The sequence below is a fragment of the Argopecten irradians genome, chromosome 1, assembly GCF_041381155.1.
Source record: "Argopecten irradians isolate NY chromosome 1, Ai_NY, whole genome shotgun sequence".
Lineage (NCBI taxonomy): Eukaryota > Metazoa > Mollusca > Bivalvia > Pectinida > Pectinidae > Argopecten > Argopecten irradians.
In genome coordinates this window covers 72,498,973-72,514,141 of record NC_091134.1, presented here as the reverse complement: position 1 = coordinate 72,514,141, position 15,169 = coordinate 72,498,973, and the positions used below count along the sequence as shown (strand labels likewise).

At 35.4% G+C, this 15,169-nt stretch overlaps 1 protein-coding gene across 1 annotated transcript; it reads left to right on the top strand.

Moving 5' to 3' along the window:
* The first annotated feature begins 162 nt into the window (after window positions 1-162).
* LOC138314115 (cysteine and histidine-rich domain-containing protein 1-like) lies at window positions 163-14,822 on the top strand. The gene is made up of 9 exons (XM_069254297.1): window positions 163-547; window positions 2,062-2,168; window positions 2,823-2,894; window positions 8,831-8,996; window positions 9,298-9,362; window positions 9,565-9,635; window positions 9,931-10,033; window positions 11,253-11,856; window positions 14,722-14,822. The coding sequence occupies exons 1-9, from the start codon at window positions 472-474 to the stop codon at window positions 14,820-14,822; spliced, it is 1,365 nt and encodes a 454-aa protein (XP_069110398.1). The 5' UTR covers window positions 163-471.
* Window positions 14,823-15,169: the final 347 nt, after the last annotated feature.

The window sequence follows — 15,169 nt, the reverse complement described above, 5'->3', positions numbered from 1 at the left end:
TAAAATTTATTGTATTGTATCATATGTTGAAGCAGAAACGTATATGTTTCTGGTTGAAGCGAAACGTCATCATGTATGGTGCGAAACGTCTGGGGGCGAACCGACTTCGGGGCTTACCGTCTGGGCTAACCAACTTCGGGGCGAAACGTCTCAGCATTAATCCAATATGGCGAAAACTGTGCTTGTTAGTGTGTAGGCCTGAATGTGAAAGATTGGGATTTTTTATGTATTCAGTATTTGTTACATCAGAAGTGCTTCGTGCCCTAAAGGGATGTGTACACCTGTATAATATTTTCGATCTAATATTGTCTCTGCTTGTACCTTAGCCGGATTTTTAATGCCGCGTCGGAGAAATTTTTACACTTCAACACTTGACTTCCGTAATGAGCTCTTCATTTGTTAAGGTAGAAACGGTGGTGTTGTCAGAAATAATTTCTGGAAATTTCCTGTGAAGATACATGTGGAGTAAACATGACAACAGACGCATTAGTTTTGTGCTACAATAAAGGATGTGGGAAACGATTTAATCTACAAGAAAATACAGATGGTAATATATTGTTTTTCTGAAACGATTTCCCGTGAATTTAGGGTACAGTAGAAAATCGCATCATCTTCTAGTGGCCTAAGACAGGTTGGGCACAACCCTGCATATGCTAACAGTTACCCATTTCCATTTGAGTAACAGTTACCTGTTTGAGTAATCAGTAAGTTACCCAAATGAGGAATTCTTTGTAAGAAAAATGCATGAAGTTGTTTTAAACTTTTTTATCAAAAAAGGGCGTAATAATTTTGACATGGCACCATTACTAACATAACTTTGTAGCGGGATTGGACTGGGTCGATCATCGGTGAACAGTAGCTCAGTCGGTAGAGCACTCGGCTAGTGTTCGGAGGGTCCCGGGTTCGAATCCCGGTCTGGTCGCTATACATTTTCTCCTCTTTTGTTACAAAATTGGCGCCCAACCAAATAACCCAAGGTGGTGGTGTTTGGAAGGGTCTCGTATGTCTTCAAGGGCGAAGACTTTGAGAAAGGAGGGAGGAGTGTAGCGGGATTGGACTGGGTCGATCATCGGTGAACAGGTAGCTCAGTCGGTAGAGCACTCGGCTAGTGTTCGGAGGGTCCCGGGTTCGAATCCCGGTCTGGCCGCTACATTGCTCCTCTCCTGTTATAACTTAGTACATTAATATAATTTTGGATCAGTTGTACGACATTCTAAAAATTATGACACCTTTTTTTGATAATGATTTTTAAAACAACATTATCTTTTTTCTTTTCACAGAATTCCCCAATTGGGTAATTTATTGATTACTAATATTAGGTAACTGTTACTCAAATGGGTAACTGTTACCAATATGCAGGGTTGTGCCCAACCTGTTAAAGGGCGCAGCCAGATGTTTTAATATGAATCGTGCACGGCATAGGAAGAGCGAAGCTCTACTTGTTTATTTTATTTTCTATTTCATGTAGAAGACATAATTCAGAAATAAAAGGACACACTTTAAACTATAGAAGTATCTGAGTGATGTTAGAATTGTCTAGCATAAACTCAAAGAAATGAACTCAAAGATTCGGATTTCTCTGTGTCCATCCAAGGCCTGGAGTGCAGCTTATGCAAATCCTATGATTTCGCGCCATTTGTTGACGTTATGTGACGTCATAATTCCTTGTGCTCATCTTCGCCTTGGTGGATATTTTGACTGCATTCTATAGCTTTGAAGTTTTAAGTGTTATTATTATTATTTAAAAAAATAATAAAAAATGTTTAATTACCCCTGGTATGCATTTGCATTAGTTAAATATATATTTACTGAGGAGAGCAGTACCGCAGCAATGCACAACCTCCCTAAAATGGCGTCCGCAAACTGAAGCTGTCAGTGTGTAGGATTGAATTTTGAAGATAGTGTTTTTTCTTATGTTTTCGTGTATCCGTTACCTTAGAAGTGCTTCGCAGTTCGTGCCCGAAGGGCTGCGCCCTTATAATAAGAATGTGAAAAAAACAACATACCAATTAATTATTATGTAATAACCTGTAATTGAAACTATTTCTTATTATATTACAGCAGACTGCCAGTATCATCCGGGAGGGCCAGTGTTCCATGATGCCTTGAAGGGGTGGTCCTGTTGTAAGAAGCGCAGCACGGATTTCTCTGAATTTCTGAGTATTCCTGTATGTTCAATTTGCATGAATATACAATATAATATGACTGAAAGACAAGGCCTTAATTCATTCACCCAGTTTCACGAACATTCCTTATATTTAAGGAATTCCATAACTTAAAATTCTCCATAGGAAAGCATTGCAGAAGTTAAAGAAAACATCATAAGAAAGGAACCTTCCTTTAAACCTGTAATGTGGACGTATTGATATAGAATTAATGGAATCTGGTAACAATTTGAACATTTATGTAGATAACAGATTCAATTTTTTCAGTTTCTTTCATTTTGGAATTGTTGGTTTATTCATGTATTAATTGGCTTTCACGTGATATCTTGGCACAATGCATCTGTTATTGAAACAATAATAACTATTTGCCTATTTATTAGTGAAAATAAAATATTTTGTGTTAACTAGACATATATATACAAGATTAAACACCAATTATTGTTTAAATTATGAATATCATTTATGATCTGTCGGCGGTGGAGCATCTTTAAAAGATTTTTCACTGCACTATTCTTTCATAGATATATATGATAATAGTTGGGGGAAAAATGATTGATATAATAAACAACTCAGGTCTGGTTCATTTACTTCTGATTTTTCATTTTGATCTTTTTCTTTTTGTTTGTTTTGTTTTGTGATTCGGATTCTTCTTTGCAGGGCTGTACAAAGGGAAAACACAATGAAGTTAAACCTCCAGAGGCAGAAAAGCCACCGAAACCTGACAATGAGGTACCAACAAATCTATTATATCTTATACACCCAAACCTGACAATGAGGTACCAACAAATCTATTATATCTTTATACACCCAAACCTGACAATGAGGTACCAACAAATCTATTATATCTTATACACCCAAACCTGACAATGAGGTACCAACATATCTATTATATCTTATACACCGAAACCTGACAATGAGGTACCAACAAATCTATTATATCTTATACACCCAAACCTGACAATGAGGTACCAACAAATCTATTATATCTTAAAAGCCACCCAAACCTGACAATGAGGTATACGTACCAACATATCTATTATCTCTTATACACCAAAACCTGACAATGAGGTACCAACAAATCTATTATATCTTATACACCCAAGCCTGACAATGAGGTACCAACAAATCTATTATATCTTATACACCCAAACCTGACAATGAGGTACCAACAAATCTATTATATCTTATACACCCAAACCTGACAATGAGGTACCAACAAATCTATTATATCTTATACACCCAAACCTGACAATGAGGTACCAACAAATCTATTATATCTTATACACCCAAACCTGACAATGAGGTACCAACAAATCTATTATATCTTATACACCCAAACCTGACAATGAGGTACCAACAAATCTATTATATCTTATACACCCAAACCTGACAATGAGGTACCAACACAGGGGTGTAAAAATCCACTAGCCCGATGCCCGGGGCTACCGAATTTTCAGCTTGGGCTAGTGGAAATTTTAGTCATCTTTTTTCAAAGATAATTCAAAACGAAAAACATCAAAATTAAGTCATAATAACATTTCAAAACATTGCAATTCTATGTAATATTCGTATCTAACTTTAAATCTTAATATGGAATCATGTTGTCTAATTTATTGACGACTGTAGACAGGTACAGTAGGCCTCCCGATCACCACAGTGAATAGTGATGCATAGCATTTCATGTGAAAGTGACGTAATTTGCAACACAGGTTCAAGAAAAACAATATACAAACCATCAAATAAGTCATCTCAGCTATCAGATCAGTAAATTTTAATAGTTACAAAAACAATGTTAAAGAACTGAAATCTATTCCTCAAAAAGTCGGCAGCAAATTACAGCCATGCCTGCAGCAGGCAGCCATATTTGTTGTGGTTATTCTAATATCCGGGTCAAAGGTCGGGAATCCAGAATCCGGATTCAGGATTAAAAAAAAAATCTAAAAATTGATTGTGTTCTAAAAATGTCATAGATTAAAGATTTTCTTAATGTTTATTTGAATTTGAATAAAAAAAGTAGATGCAAATAATAATAAAAAAACTAACTCAATTAAAAAAATTTGAATTTCTACAGTATAAAAAATACTGGTATTATAATTTTTCCATTTTTTTTTTTTTTTTGCTGGGCTAGTAGATATTTAGGCCGGGCTAGTGAAATTTTGGTGTCTACTAGCCCTGGGCTAGTAGTTTGAAATAAATTTTTACACCCCTGCAACAAATCTATTATATCTTATACACCCAAACCTGACAATGAGGTACCAACAAATCTATTATATCTTCTACACCCAAACCTGACAATGAGGTACCAACAAATCTATTATATCTTAAAAGCCACCCAAACCTGACAATGAGGTACCAACAAATCTATTATATCTTAAAAGCCACCCAAACCTGACAATGAGGTACCAACAAACCTATTATATCTTAAAAGCCAACCAAACCTGACAATGAGGTACCAACAAATCTATTATATCTATATATTACGATGGTCGAAAACGGACTGACAGAATTGTGTTACTAGTAACACGTTTTCGTCAGCAAAATATGTACGTACAAATTTTGTGTCAAAAACCTATTGTTATAAGCATGCTATAGTAGTACGTTTTCGTCAACAAAATTTGTACGTACATATTTTGTTGACGAAAACCTGTTGTTATGATAGTAGTAGATTTGGCTGTACACGAAATGTGTACATGACAAAAACGTGTAGTTTAGAAATCTACTGAATCCGTATACCAATTAACATTCCTTTGTTCTGTGATTGATCGTTACACGGTCATATGCTGGCTTTACCCGATAAAGGCTTTGAAAGGCCAAAACAGTTTTAAGTTTCCTTTCATTATATTGTTGTTTTCAAATGCATCAGGTTTAATACATATTTAAACCTAATTCTGAAGGTAACCCGGATGGCTATAGTTACCACATTATCAAATACATATTCATTCAAAGTTAATTACCTGCAACTGCGAAACCGCCATATTCGTATGGGAAAAACTAGACATACTTCTCGTAGTAGTAAACCTGCCCATATTATTAGGCTTTTTTGCCTGTAAATCAGGGAGGAAAAAAGGGGGCTCGAATTAATCTTGACCCATATAGTTATAAGAATAGAACTATAATACGTCTAAATGGGTTATTACTGAGAACGTCTTAAACGTTGTATATCATGACTCATTGCAGTAAATGTATACATCGTGTTTTGCTTTGATGCCATGCCCTTATCAGGTAAAGTCACTATATGACCGTGTAAGAATCAATCACAGAGGAAAAGGAATGTTAATTGGTATACGGATCCAGTAGATTTCCAAACTACACGTTTTTGTCATGTACACATTTCGTGTACAGCCAAATCTACTACTATCATAACAACAGGTTTTCGTCAACAAAATATGTACGTACATATTTTGCTGACGGAAACGTGTTACTAGTAACACAATTCTGTCAGTCCGTTTTCGGCCATCGTAATATATGTATCTTTCCCTAACAATATGCAGCTGACAATTTCCAATGTTCTATAGCTGGAAAAAACAACAAACAAACAAAAAAAGCCAAATCAAATATGTCTTCAAATATTGATGTTATTATGACACATTTACATAATGTAGTTATAAAAATCAGAGTGAGACTTGCAGTGTATATCTGACACAAATCAAATTCAATACTCACTTTCTTTGTAACACTTCGACATGACATTGAAATATTATTTATTTGATCTTTCATATGTGAATATGTCAAAGGATACAGGGATATTCAAGCCTCGGGTTTTACTACATATTGTGATCCTGAGGGAAGAATATTCCTTATATCCCTCATATCCACATATGAAAGAGTATTTTTCTATAAGATATATATACTGGTAATAAAAGAAGACGGTATGTTATTGTCCCATAAGATATACTGGTAATAAAAGAAGATGGTATGTTATTGTCCCATAAGATATACTTGTAATAAAAGAAGACGGTATGTTATTGTCCTAATATAACGTCATTGTACCCAAATTGATACCAATACACACAGATTTCTCTTATATGACATGTGTTGCTTGGTGTGTTTCAGTTTTTTCTGTTTTGTTTTGAAGAAGAGCATGCAAACTTTATTTTGATGCTTTGTTTTTGTTATAACAGTGCTTATATTTACTGTTAAAACGATTAATAGCATGTGTCGAAATTTCTAGTTTTGTCACATGATGTGTACCCAAATTGATACCCAGCAAGAAAAAATGTATAAAAGTAAGAAAAATCAGTATATATGCATTTTTATGATTTTACTATATAAAGGGGGTGTAGTTGCGCTTATTATACTGAGTTATACTTAATACAGTTATACATTTTACTGTAAAAATTGTACAAGTGTTTTCACAACAGTACCTGCGCTAATTCAGTACCCCCGTAAGACTACATAATGATTTATGTGATATTTCAATGATTTAAATTCAGTTTTCTGTGGCGTTCACCTAAACCTATATTGTTCCAATATGGTGTATATGTCATAAGAACACTATCAATTGTTTTAAATGATTGTAAAAAAATTCAATGTAAAAATACTACCAACATAATTATTGATCAATCAAGTTACAAGGTACTAGGATCTAGTAACAGTTTTAGTAAAAATCAAGATGGAGAAATAACGCTATACAAAGAGCAATTTGCACTTTATTAAATAAAAAAATAATGTGAGGCAACTATATTTTTTCTATTTCTGTTGAGTGTTTATATATTAAATTTCATTATTTAATAAAATTTTCTTTTAGGAGACCTTACGCTTTGAAAAAAACACCATTATAGTACAAATAGTAATTGTCGCATGGCCACATTTCTAGGGATTAACACGATTCAGACCCAGTTATCAATTTCAAAGTTATGTTTCAGAGAAATTAACAGAATTAGTTGCATAAAACGAAGCGTAATTATCAATAAATGATGCATCTTTGGTATCACCACTGAGAAATGAGGTAGACTTTATCAAAACAAATGTTTCAGTTATTTTCTCAATTTGGGTATCAATTTGGGTACAGTATCAATTTGGGTACAATGACGTTACACATATACTGGTAATAATAGAAGACAATATGTTATTGTCCTATAAGATATACTGGTAATAAAAGAAGATGGTATGTTATACTGGTAATAAAAGAAGACGGTATATTATTGTCCTATAAGATATACTGGTAATAAAAGAAGATGGTATGTTATACTGGTAATAAAAGAAGACGGTATATTATTGTCCTATAAGATATACTGGTAATAAAAGAAGACGGTATGTTATTGTCCTATAAGATATACTGGTAATAAAAGAAGACTGTATGTTATTGTCCTATAAGATATACTGGTAATAAAAGAAGACTGTATGTTATTGTCCTATAAGATATATTGGTAATAAAAGAAGACTGTATGTAATTGTCCTATAAGATATACTGGTAATAAAAGTAGACGGTATGGTATTGTCCTATAAGATATACTGGTAATAAAAGAAGACGATATGTTATTGTCCTATAAGATATACTGGTAATAAAAGAAGATGGTATGTTATTGTCCTATAAGATATATTGGTAATAATATAGAAGACGGTATGTTATTGTCCTATAAGATATACTGGTAATAAAAGAAGACGGTATGTTATTGTCCTATAAGATATACTGGTAATAAAAGAAGACTGTATGTTATTGTCCTATAAGATATATTGGTAATAAAAGAAGACTGTATGTAATTGTCCTATAAGATATACTGGTAATAAAAGTAGACGGTATGGTATTGTCCTATGAGATATACTGGTAATAAAAGAAGACAATATGTTATTGTCCTATAAGGTATACTTGTAATAAAAGAAGACGGTATGTTATTGTCCTATAAGATATACTGGTAATAAAAGAAGACGGTATGTTATTGTCCTATAAGATATACTGGTAATAAAAGAAGACAGTATGTTATTGTCCTATAAGATATACTGGTAATAAAAGAAGACGGTATGTTATTGTCCTATAAGATATACTGGTAATAAAAGAAGACAGTATGTTATTGTCCTATAAGATATACTGGTAATAAAAGAAGATGGTATGTTATTGTCCTATAAGATATACTGGTAATAAAAGAAGATTGTATGTTATTGTCCCATAAGACATACTGGTAATAAAAGAAGACGGTATGTTATTGTCCTATAAGATATACTGGTAATAAAAGAAGACGGTATGTTATTGTCCTATAAGATATACTGGTAATAAAAGAAGACGGTATGTTATTGTCCTATAAGATATACTGGTAATAAAAGAAGACGGTATGTTATTGTCCTATAAGATATACTTGTAATAAAAGAAGACGGTATGTTATTGTCCTATAAGATATATTGGTAATAAAAGTAGACGGTATGTTATTGTCCTATAAGATATACTGGTAATAAAAGTAGATGGTATGCTATTGTCCTATAAGATATACTGGTAATAAAAGTAGACGGTATGTTATTGTCCTATAAGATATACTGGTAATAAAAGTAGACGGTATGTTATTGTCCTATAAGATATACTGGTAATAAAAGTAGACGGTATGTTATTGTCCTATAAGATATACTGGTAATAAAAGAAGACGGTATGTTATTGTCCTATAAGATATACTGGTAATGAAAGAAGACGCTTTGTTATATACTGGTAATAAAAGAAGTTGGTATATTATTTGTAGGTGATTGTGCGTGAAGCACCACGTCAGCCAGTGAAACCTAAAGATCCCAATGACAGACCATCTATATCAGAACAAAAACAGAAACTCAAATGTGTGGTTGGAGCGTCCCTGAAGACAGCACTGGAAAAGAAACTTCAACAACTCTCTCTGATTGAACAAAATATGGGTATGTAATGTTTAAGTGATGGTGCGTTTGGAATTTTCTTATCACAATTTTTATATAAAGATAATACTATTAACATTTATTTATATTTATTTATATAATTTGTGAAGAAGAAGAAGATCAATATGAAATTTTCTGTAAATACTTTGCCAACTATCCATTTTGATACTCATATACTCATATGGTATTATTAGAAGAAATTTTTCAGTTTTTTTTTTAATCTTTGAGACCTTTCTGACCTATCTATTTCAATGTAGACCTAATTTGCCACATTCTGTTAGTTATATTCATTGGCTCATTTCAGGCACAGAAGGAAAATCTGATCAAGTTAAAGTAGGAACGTCGTGTAAAAGAAATGCTTGTAAAGCTGTAAGTCTGTTTGTATTTTTTCTGTAATTAGTCAAAACAAGCTTCAATATTTCATAAGTAATGCCAAGTACAAATAAATTTGATAATGATTAATGGTTTAGTTTCAACTAGTATTGCATGTATAAATGTATTGTTTAATGCTTAATGGCCGTAAGGCACCATTAAAAGAAGAAACTGTTTGATTTTGAGTTTTATTTTCTAGTGTTACAATGGAGAAGACAGTAATAAAGAACAATGCTGTTACCATCCAGGAACACCTGTATTCCATGAAGGGTGGGTATAAGTAACTACAAATACTCAAAACAAAAGTCACAGGATGAAATAACTTGGTTTTTAATAAGTATTTACAATGTTTTCAGATCAGGAGATGAAACGTCAACATTGCACAAGTAGCTTCTAGAATGGAATGAATTTATTTAGTACTTTCAAAGAAGTTGAAAAAAGTGATATAAAGCATTCTTTTGTTATTCTGATCTTAATAAATTAATTCTTATCCTTAAGTATGGATATAAGATATGATCTTTTTCTATGCAGGGATTCATTTAAATCATATTTTATTTGAATAAAGGATGAAGTTTTGGTCCTGTTGCCAGAGAAAAACATCAGATTTTGACAATTTCCTAGATCAAGAAGGATGCGAGGTTGGAACACATCTGTGGGTTACACCAGAGGTAGCTTTAACTGATCCAGATAATATATAGAACACTGTATCTTATGCTCGCAATCATTGAAGCTTTCAGAACTTTTGGATCTCATTAAATAATAACTGCAATTAAATACCTGATATGTATTATAAATTTTCTGATGCAGGTAAGCAGTTTTTAGGAACATGAAGCTAAATAAACCTTGAAAGTTTAGTAAAATACATATTTATGGTGTGCCAGGTACCGTACTACATAATATACTGTATTATTGTACAAAAATGTCAAATAAAACAATTAGAAAGAAAATTATATATATCTATTATTTTGGAGTGACTCGGTCGTGAAACTCTGCTGAGTGAGATAAAAATAGAAGCATTGAATTTTAGTGACCTTCCACAATGGATTACACAAATTAAGTGAATGTAAACAAAATGGCGGGTCAAAAATGTGGTTGAAGCGAACAGAAGCCAGTTCTGATAAAAAAGTATTACGACAAAGGTCAGTAGTGTGCACAATTGGGAAAGGAATTAAATATAAATGGATGACAGCAATAGAAGACACTGTAGTAACTTCCCACTTTATACTTGCTTGATGTACATGTACTATTAAGAAAAGAATCTTCCTTCGCTGTGCCCGTTGAATAAAAACTTTATTTTAATTTTTGATTTATATTATTCTAATGCTAAAACAAATTGTTTTATAACAAATATTTACAAATATGGCCAACACTTCATATGTCAACAATCGTAAATTTAAAAAGCTCCTAAGAATATTGAACAAGAAAGTCCCTTGCCGTGTCAGCAACTTTGTTGTTCATAATAGCCTCGTTTTTGACAGAGGGGCCGCACTGGTTAAGATGTCTTGACATATTACCGCAAGCTCTCCACCTCTGGGTCGCAAGTTCAAATCCCATGTGGGGCAGTTGTCAGGTACTGACCGCAGGTCGGTGGTTTTTCTCCTGGTACTCTGGCTTTCCTCCACCAACGAATCTGGCACGTCCTTACATGACCATGGCTGTTAATAGGACGTTAAACTAACAAAACCCAAACCATTTTGTGTTCCAAAAATAGAATATGACGGTCTATTTTTAAAACAATTAGGGTTGGTCTTCCTCACTTTTTCTTGGTGTTTTAGATAATCAATCATTGTGATGAAACCATCAATAAATATATGAAAATCATATCAAAACTTACAAAACAATTTATTTTGGGTGCATGTTCCTTAACACATGTTTTTTCTTTTACAGTCTGACAAACAGAATGTATCGTGTCGAGTAGACTGGCATCAGACTCCCTCTACCGTCACTATCTCCATCTTCGCTAAAGTCTCTGTACCAGATAAATGTCTCATTGAGGCCAACCAAGTCTCATGCAATATATTCATCACATTTGACGGAGGAAAAAGTGAATATGAAAAACAGATAGAATTACGAGAGGTAAGCATTTCTTTGATGATCTGCTTTTACATCTGGTCAGGAGGCTTTGTCTATTTACATCTGGTGGTCAGGAGGCTTTGTCTATTTACATCTGGTGGTCAGGAGGCTTTGTCTATTTACATCTGGTGGTCAGGAGGCTTTGTCTATTTACATCTGGTCAGGAGGCTTTGTCTATTTACATCTGGTCAGGAGGCTTTGTCTATTTACATCTGGTCAGGAGGCTTTGTCTATTTACATCTGGTGGTCAGGAGGCTTTGTCTATTTACATCTGGTCAGGAGGCTTTGTCTATTTACATCTGGTGGTCAGGAGGCTTTGTCTATTTACATCTGGTGGTCAGGAGGCTTTGTCTATTTACATCTGGTGGTCAGGAGGCTTTGTCTATTTACATTTGGTCAGGTGGCTTTGTCTATTTACATCTGGTGGTCAGGAGGCTTTGTCTATTTACATCTGGTGGTCAGGAGGCTTTGTCTATTTACATTTGGTGGTCAGGAGGCTTTGTCTATTTACATCTGGTGGTCAGGAGGCTTTGTCTATTTACATCTGGTGGTCAGGAGGCTTTGTCTATTTACATCTGGTGGTCAGGAGGCTTTGTCTATTTACATCTGGTGGTCAGGAGGCTTTGTCTATTTACATCTGGTGGTCAGGAGGCTTTGTCTATTTACATCTGGTGGTCAGGAGGCTTTGTCTATTTACATCTGGTGGTCAGGAGGCTTTGTCTATTTACATCTGGTGGTCAGGAGGCTTTGTCTATTTACATCTGGTGGTCAGGAGGCTTTGTCTATTTACATCTGGTGGTCAGGAGGCTTTGTCTATTTACATCTGGTGGTCAGGAGGCTTTGTCTATTTACATCTGGTGGTCAGGAGGCTTTGTCTATTTACATCTGGTGGTCAGGAGGCTTTGTCTATTTACATCTGGTGGTCAGGAGGCTTTGTCTAGAGCTTTGTCATTGGTGGTCAGGAGGCTTTGTCTATTTACATCTGGTGGTCAGGAGGCTTTGTCTATTTACATCTGGTGGTCAGGAGGCTTTGTCTATTTACATCTGGTGGTCAGGAGGCTTTGTCTATTTACATCTGGTGGTCAGGAGGCTTTGTCTATTTACATCTGGTGGTCAGGAGGCTTTGTCTATTTACATCTGGTGGTCAGGAGGCTTTGTCTATTTACATCTGGGGTCAGGAGGCTTTGTCTATTTACATCTGGTGGTCAGGAGGCTTTGTCTATTTACATCTGGTGGTCAGGAGGCTTTGTCTATTTACATCTGGTCAGGAGGCTTTGTCTATTTACATCTGGTCAGGAGGCTTTGTCTATTTACATCTGGTCAGGAGGCTTTGTCTATTTACATCTGGTCAGGAGGCTTTGTCTATTTACATCTGGTCAGGAGGCTTTGTCTATTTACATCTGGTCAGGAGGCTTTGTCTATTTACATCTGGTGGTCAGGAGGCTTTGTCTATTTACATCTGGTGGTCAGGAGGCTTTGTCTATTTACATCTGGTCAGGAGGCTTTGTCTATTTACATCTGGTGGTCAGGAGGCTTTGTCTATTTACATCTGGTGGTCAGGAGGCTTTGTCTATTTACATCTGGTGGTCAGGAGGCTTTGTCTATTTACATCTGGTGGTCAGGAGGCTTTGTCTAGTTACATCTGGTGGTCAGGAGGCTTTGTCTATTTACATCTGGTGGTCAGGAGGCTTTGTCTATTTACATCTGGTCAGGAGGCTTTGTCTAGTTACATCTGGTGGTCAGGAGGCTTTGTCTATTTACATCTGGTGGTCAGGAGGCTTTGTCTATTTACATCTGGTGGTCAGGAGGCTTTGTTCTAGTTACATCTGGTGGTCAGGAGGCTTTGTCTATTTACATCTGGTGGTCAGGAGGCTTTGTCTATTTACATCTGGTGGTCAGGAGGCTTTGTCTATTTACATCTGGTGGTCAGGAGGCTTTGTCTATTTACATCTGGTGGTCAGGAGGCTTTGTCTATTTACATCTGGTGGTCAGGAGGCTTTGTCTATTTACATCTGGTGGTCAGGAGGCTTTGTCTATTTACATCTGGTGGTCAGGAGGCTTTGTCTATTTACATCTGGTGGTCAGGAGGCTTTGTCTATTTACATCTGGTGGTCAGGAGGCTTTGTCTATTTACATCTGGTGGTCAGGAGGCTTTGTCTATTTACATCTGGTGGTCAGGAGGCTTTGTCTATTTACATCTGGTGGTCAGGAGGCTTTGTCTATTTACATCCTGGTGGTCAGGAGGCTTTGTCTAGTTACATCTGGTGGTCAGGAGGCTTTGTCTATTCACATCTGGTGGTCAGGAGGCTTTGTCTATTTGTCTAGTTACATCTAGTGGTCAGGAGGCTTTGTCTATTTACATCTGGTGGTCAGGAGGCTTTGTCTAGTTACATCATTTATTTGAACAAAACTTGGTAGCCCTTAATCCCAGCATCCTACCAGGGCAAATTATCAGGTCTCTACCTGGGCCTTCTGTTCTATTGAGAAGAAAGTTGTTTAAAATTTTAGCATTTTTGACCCATATGTGACTTGAATGGAAGGTCAAGGTCATTTCATTTGAACAAACTTGTGGAGCCTTCCATCCCATGCAACCTACCACGCTCAATATACAGGTTGTACCCTGGGCCTTCGGTTCTTGAGAAGAAGTCGTTTTTGAATAAAAAGTTTACGCAGGCGCACGGCCGGACGGCGCACGGCGGACCGGCGGACGGGCGGACGGCGCACGGCGCACGGAGCACGACGCCGGACGGTTGCTGATGTGACAACTAGGTCTATCCTGAGCCCTTTCGGGTCAGATGACATAAAATAACTACACAACATCACCATTGGAGATATAAAAAACTATCACAACTTCTGGGCCATTGGAGAATAAAAACTCACTAACACAACATCAAACCATTACTGGAGAATTGATAAAGCACTAACACAACATCAACCATTGGAGAATAAAAAATACACAATCATGCAACATTCAATTTCCTTATTACAAAATAATGAGAGACTTACATCAATATATGTGTATCATAAATACTTTTCTGTCTTTCAACCACTAAATACAAATATAAGCATCCTCTTTCATTCCAAATTGTAAATATGTACTTTGTATCCCAATAACTTTAAGTTCCACTTGAAAAATCCAAATTCCATGTACCACATGTACTTATACAGGTAATATAAAGACACTGATGATATACTACGCGCAACGACGAGACTATTGCCCAATCTGGAAATAACCTTACACTCCATTTTTGTATTAATCCTTGGTCTCAACCCGTGGTTAAAGGAAAGATGGACTCGATTGATCAGTCCGTCCGTGTTAAACGGAAAATGGACCTTCGATGTATCAGGTCCAACCCGTATTACAACGGAAAACGGACTCGATGATCAGGTCCAACCCGTGTTGAATCAGAAAACGGACTCAATGATCCAAAGTCTACAGGCCTCTATCAATAAAATTCATAGAGTGATTTGCATGTTTCTGTCATTTCAATTATCACAAATGTAAAAAAAAAACTTATCTTCATTCTCTAATCGGTCACTAAACAATTGTAGCTGATTTCAAAGATAATATTATAAATTGTCACTATACATTAAGAATAGGCTTTTCTTTTACACATTACAAATCACACAATGAATGTTATGGAATCTGACTTAACATTCACGGTTTTAAATTTGATGCGCGCTACATTTTTAGAGATTTGTTATTTCACACAGTAATTTCCACAATTACA

Coding starts and splice junctions, on each gene's coding strand:
- LOC138314115 (XM_069254297.1), top strand. CDS start 472: ATGACAACAGACGCATTAGTTTTGTGCTACAATAAAGGATGTGGGAAA. Junction 548..2,061: donor TCTACAAGAAAATACAGATG/GTAATATATTGT, acceptor ATTATATTACAG/CAGACTGCCAGTATCATCCG. Junction 2,895..8,830: donor CACCGAAACCTGACAATGAG/GTACCAACAAAT, acceptor TATTATTTGTAG/GTGATTGTGCGTGAAGCACC.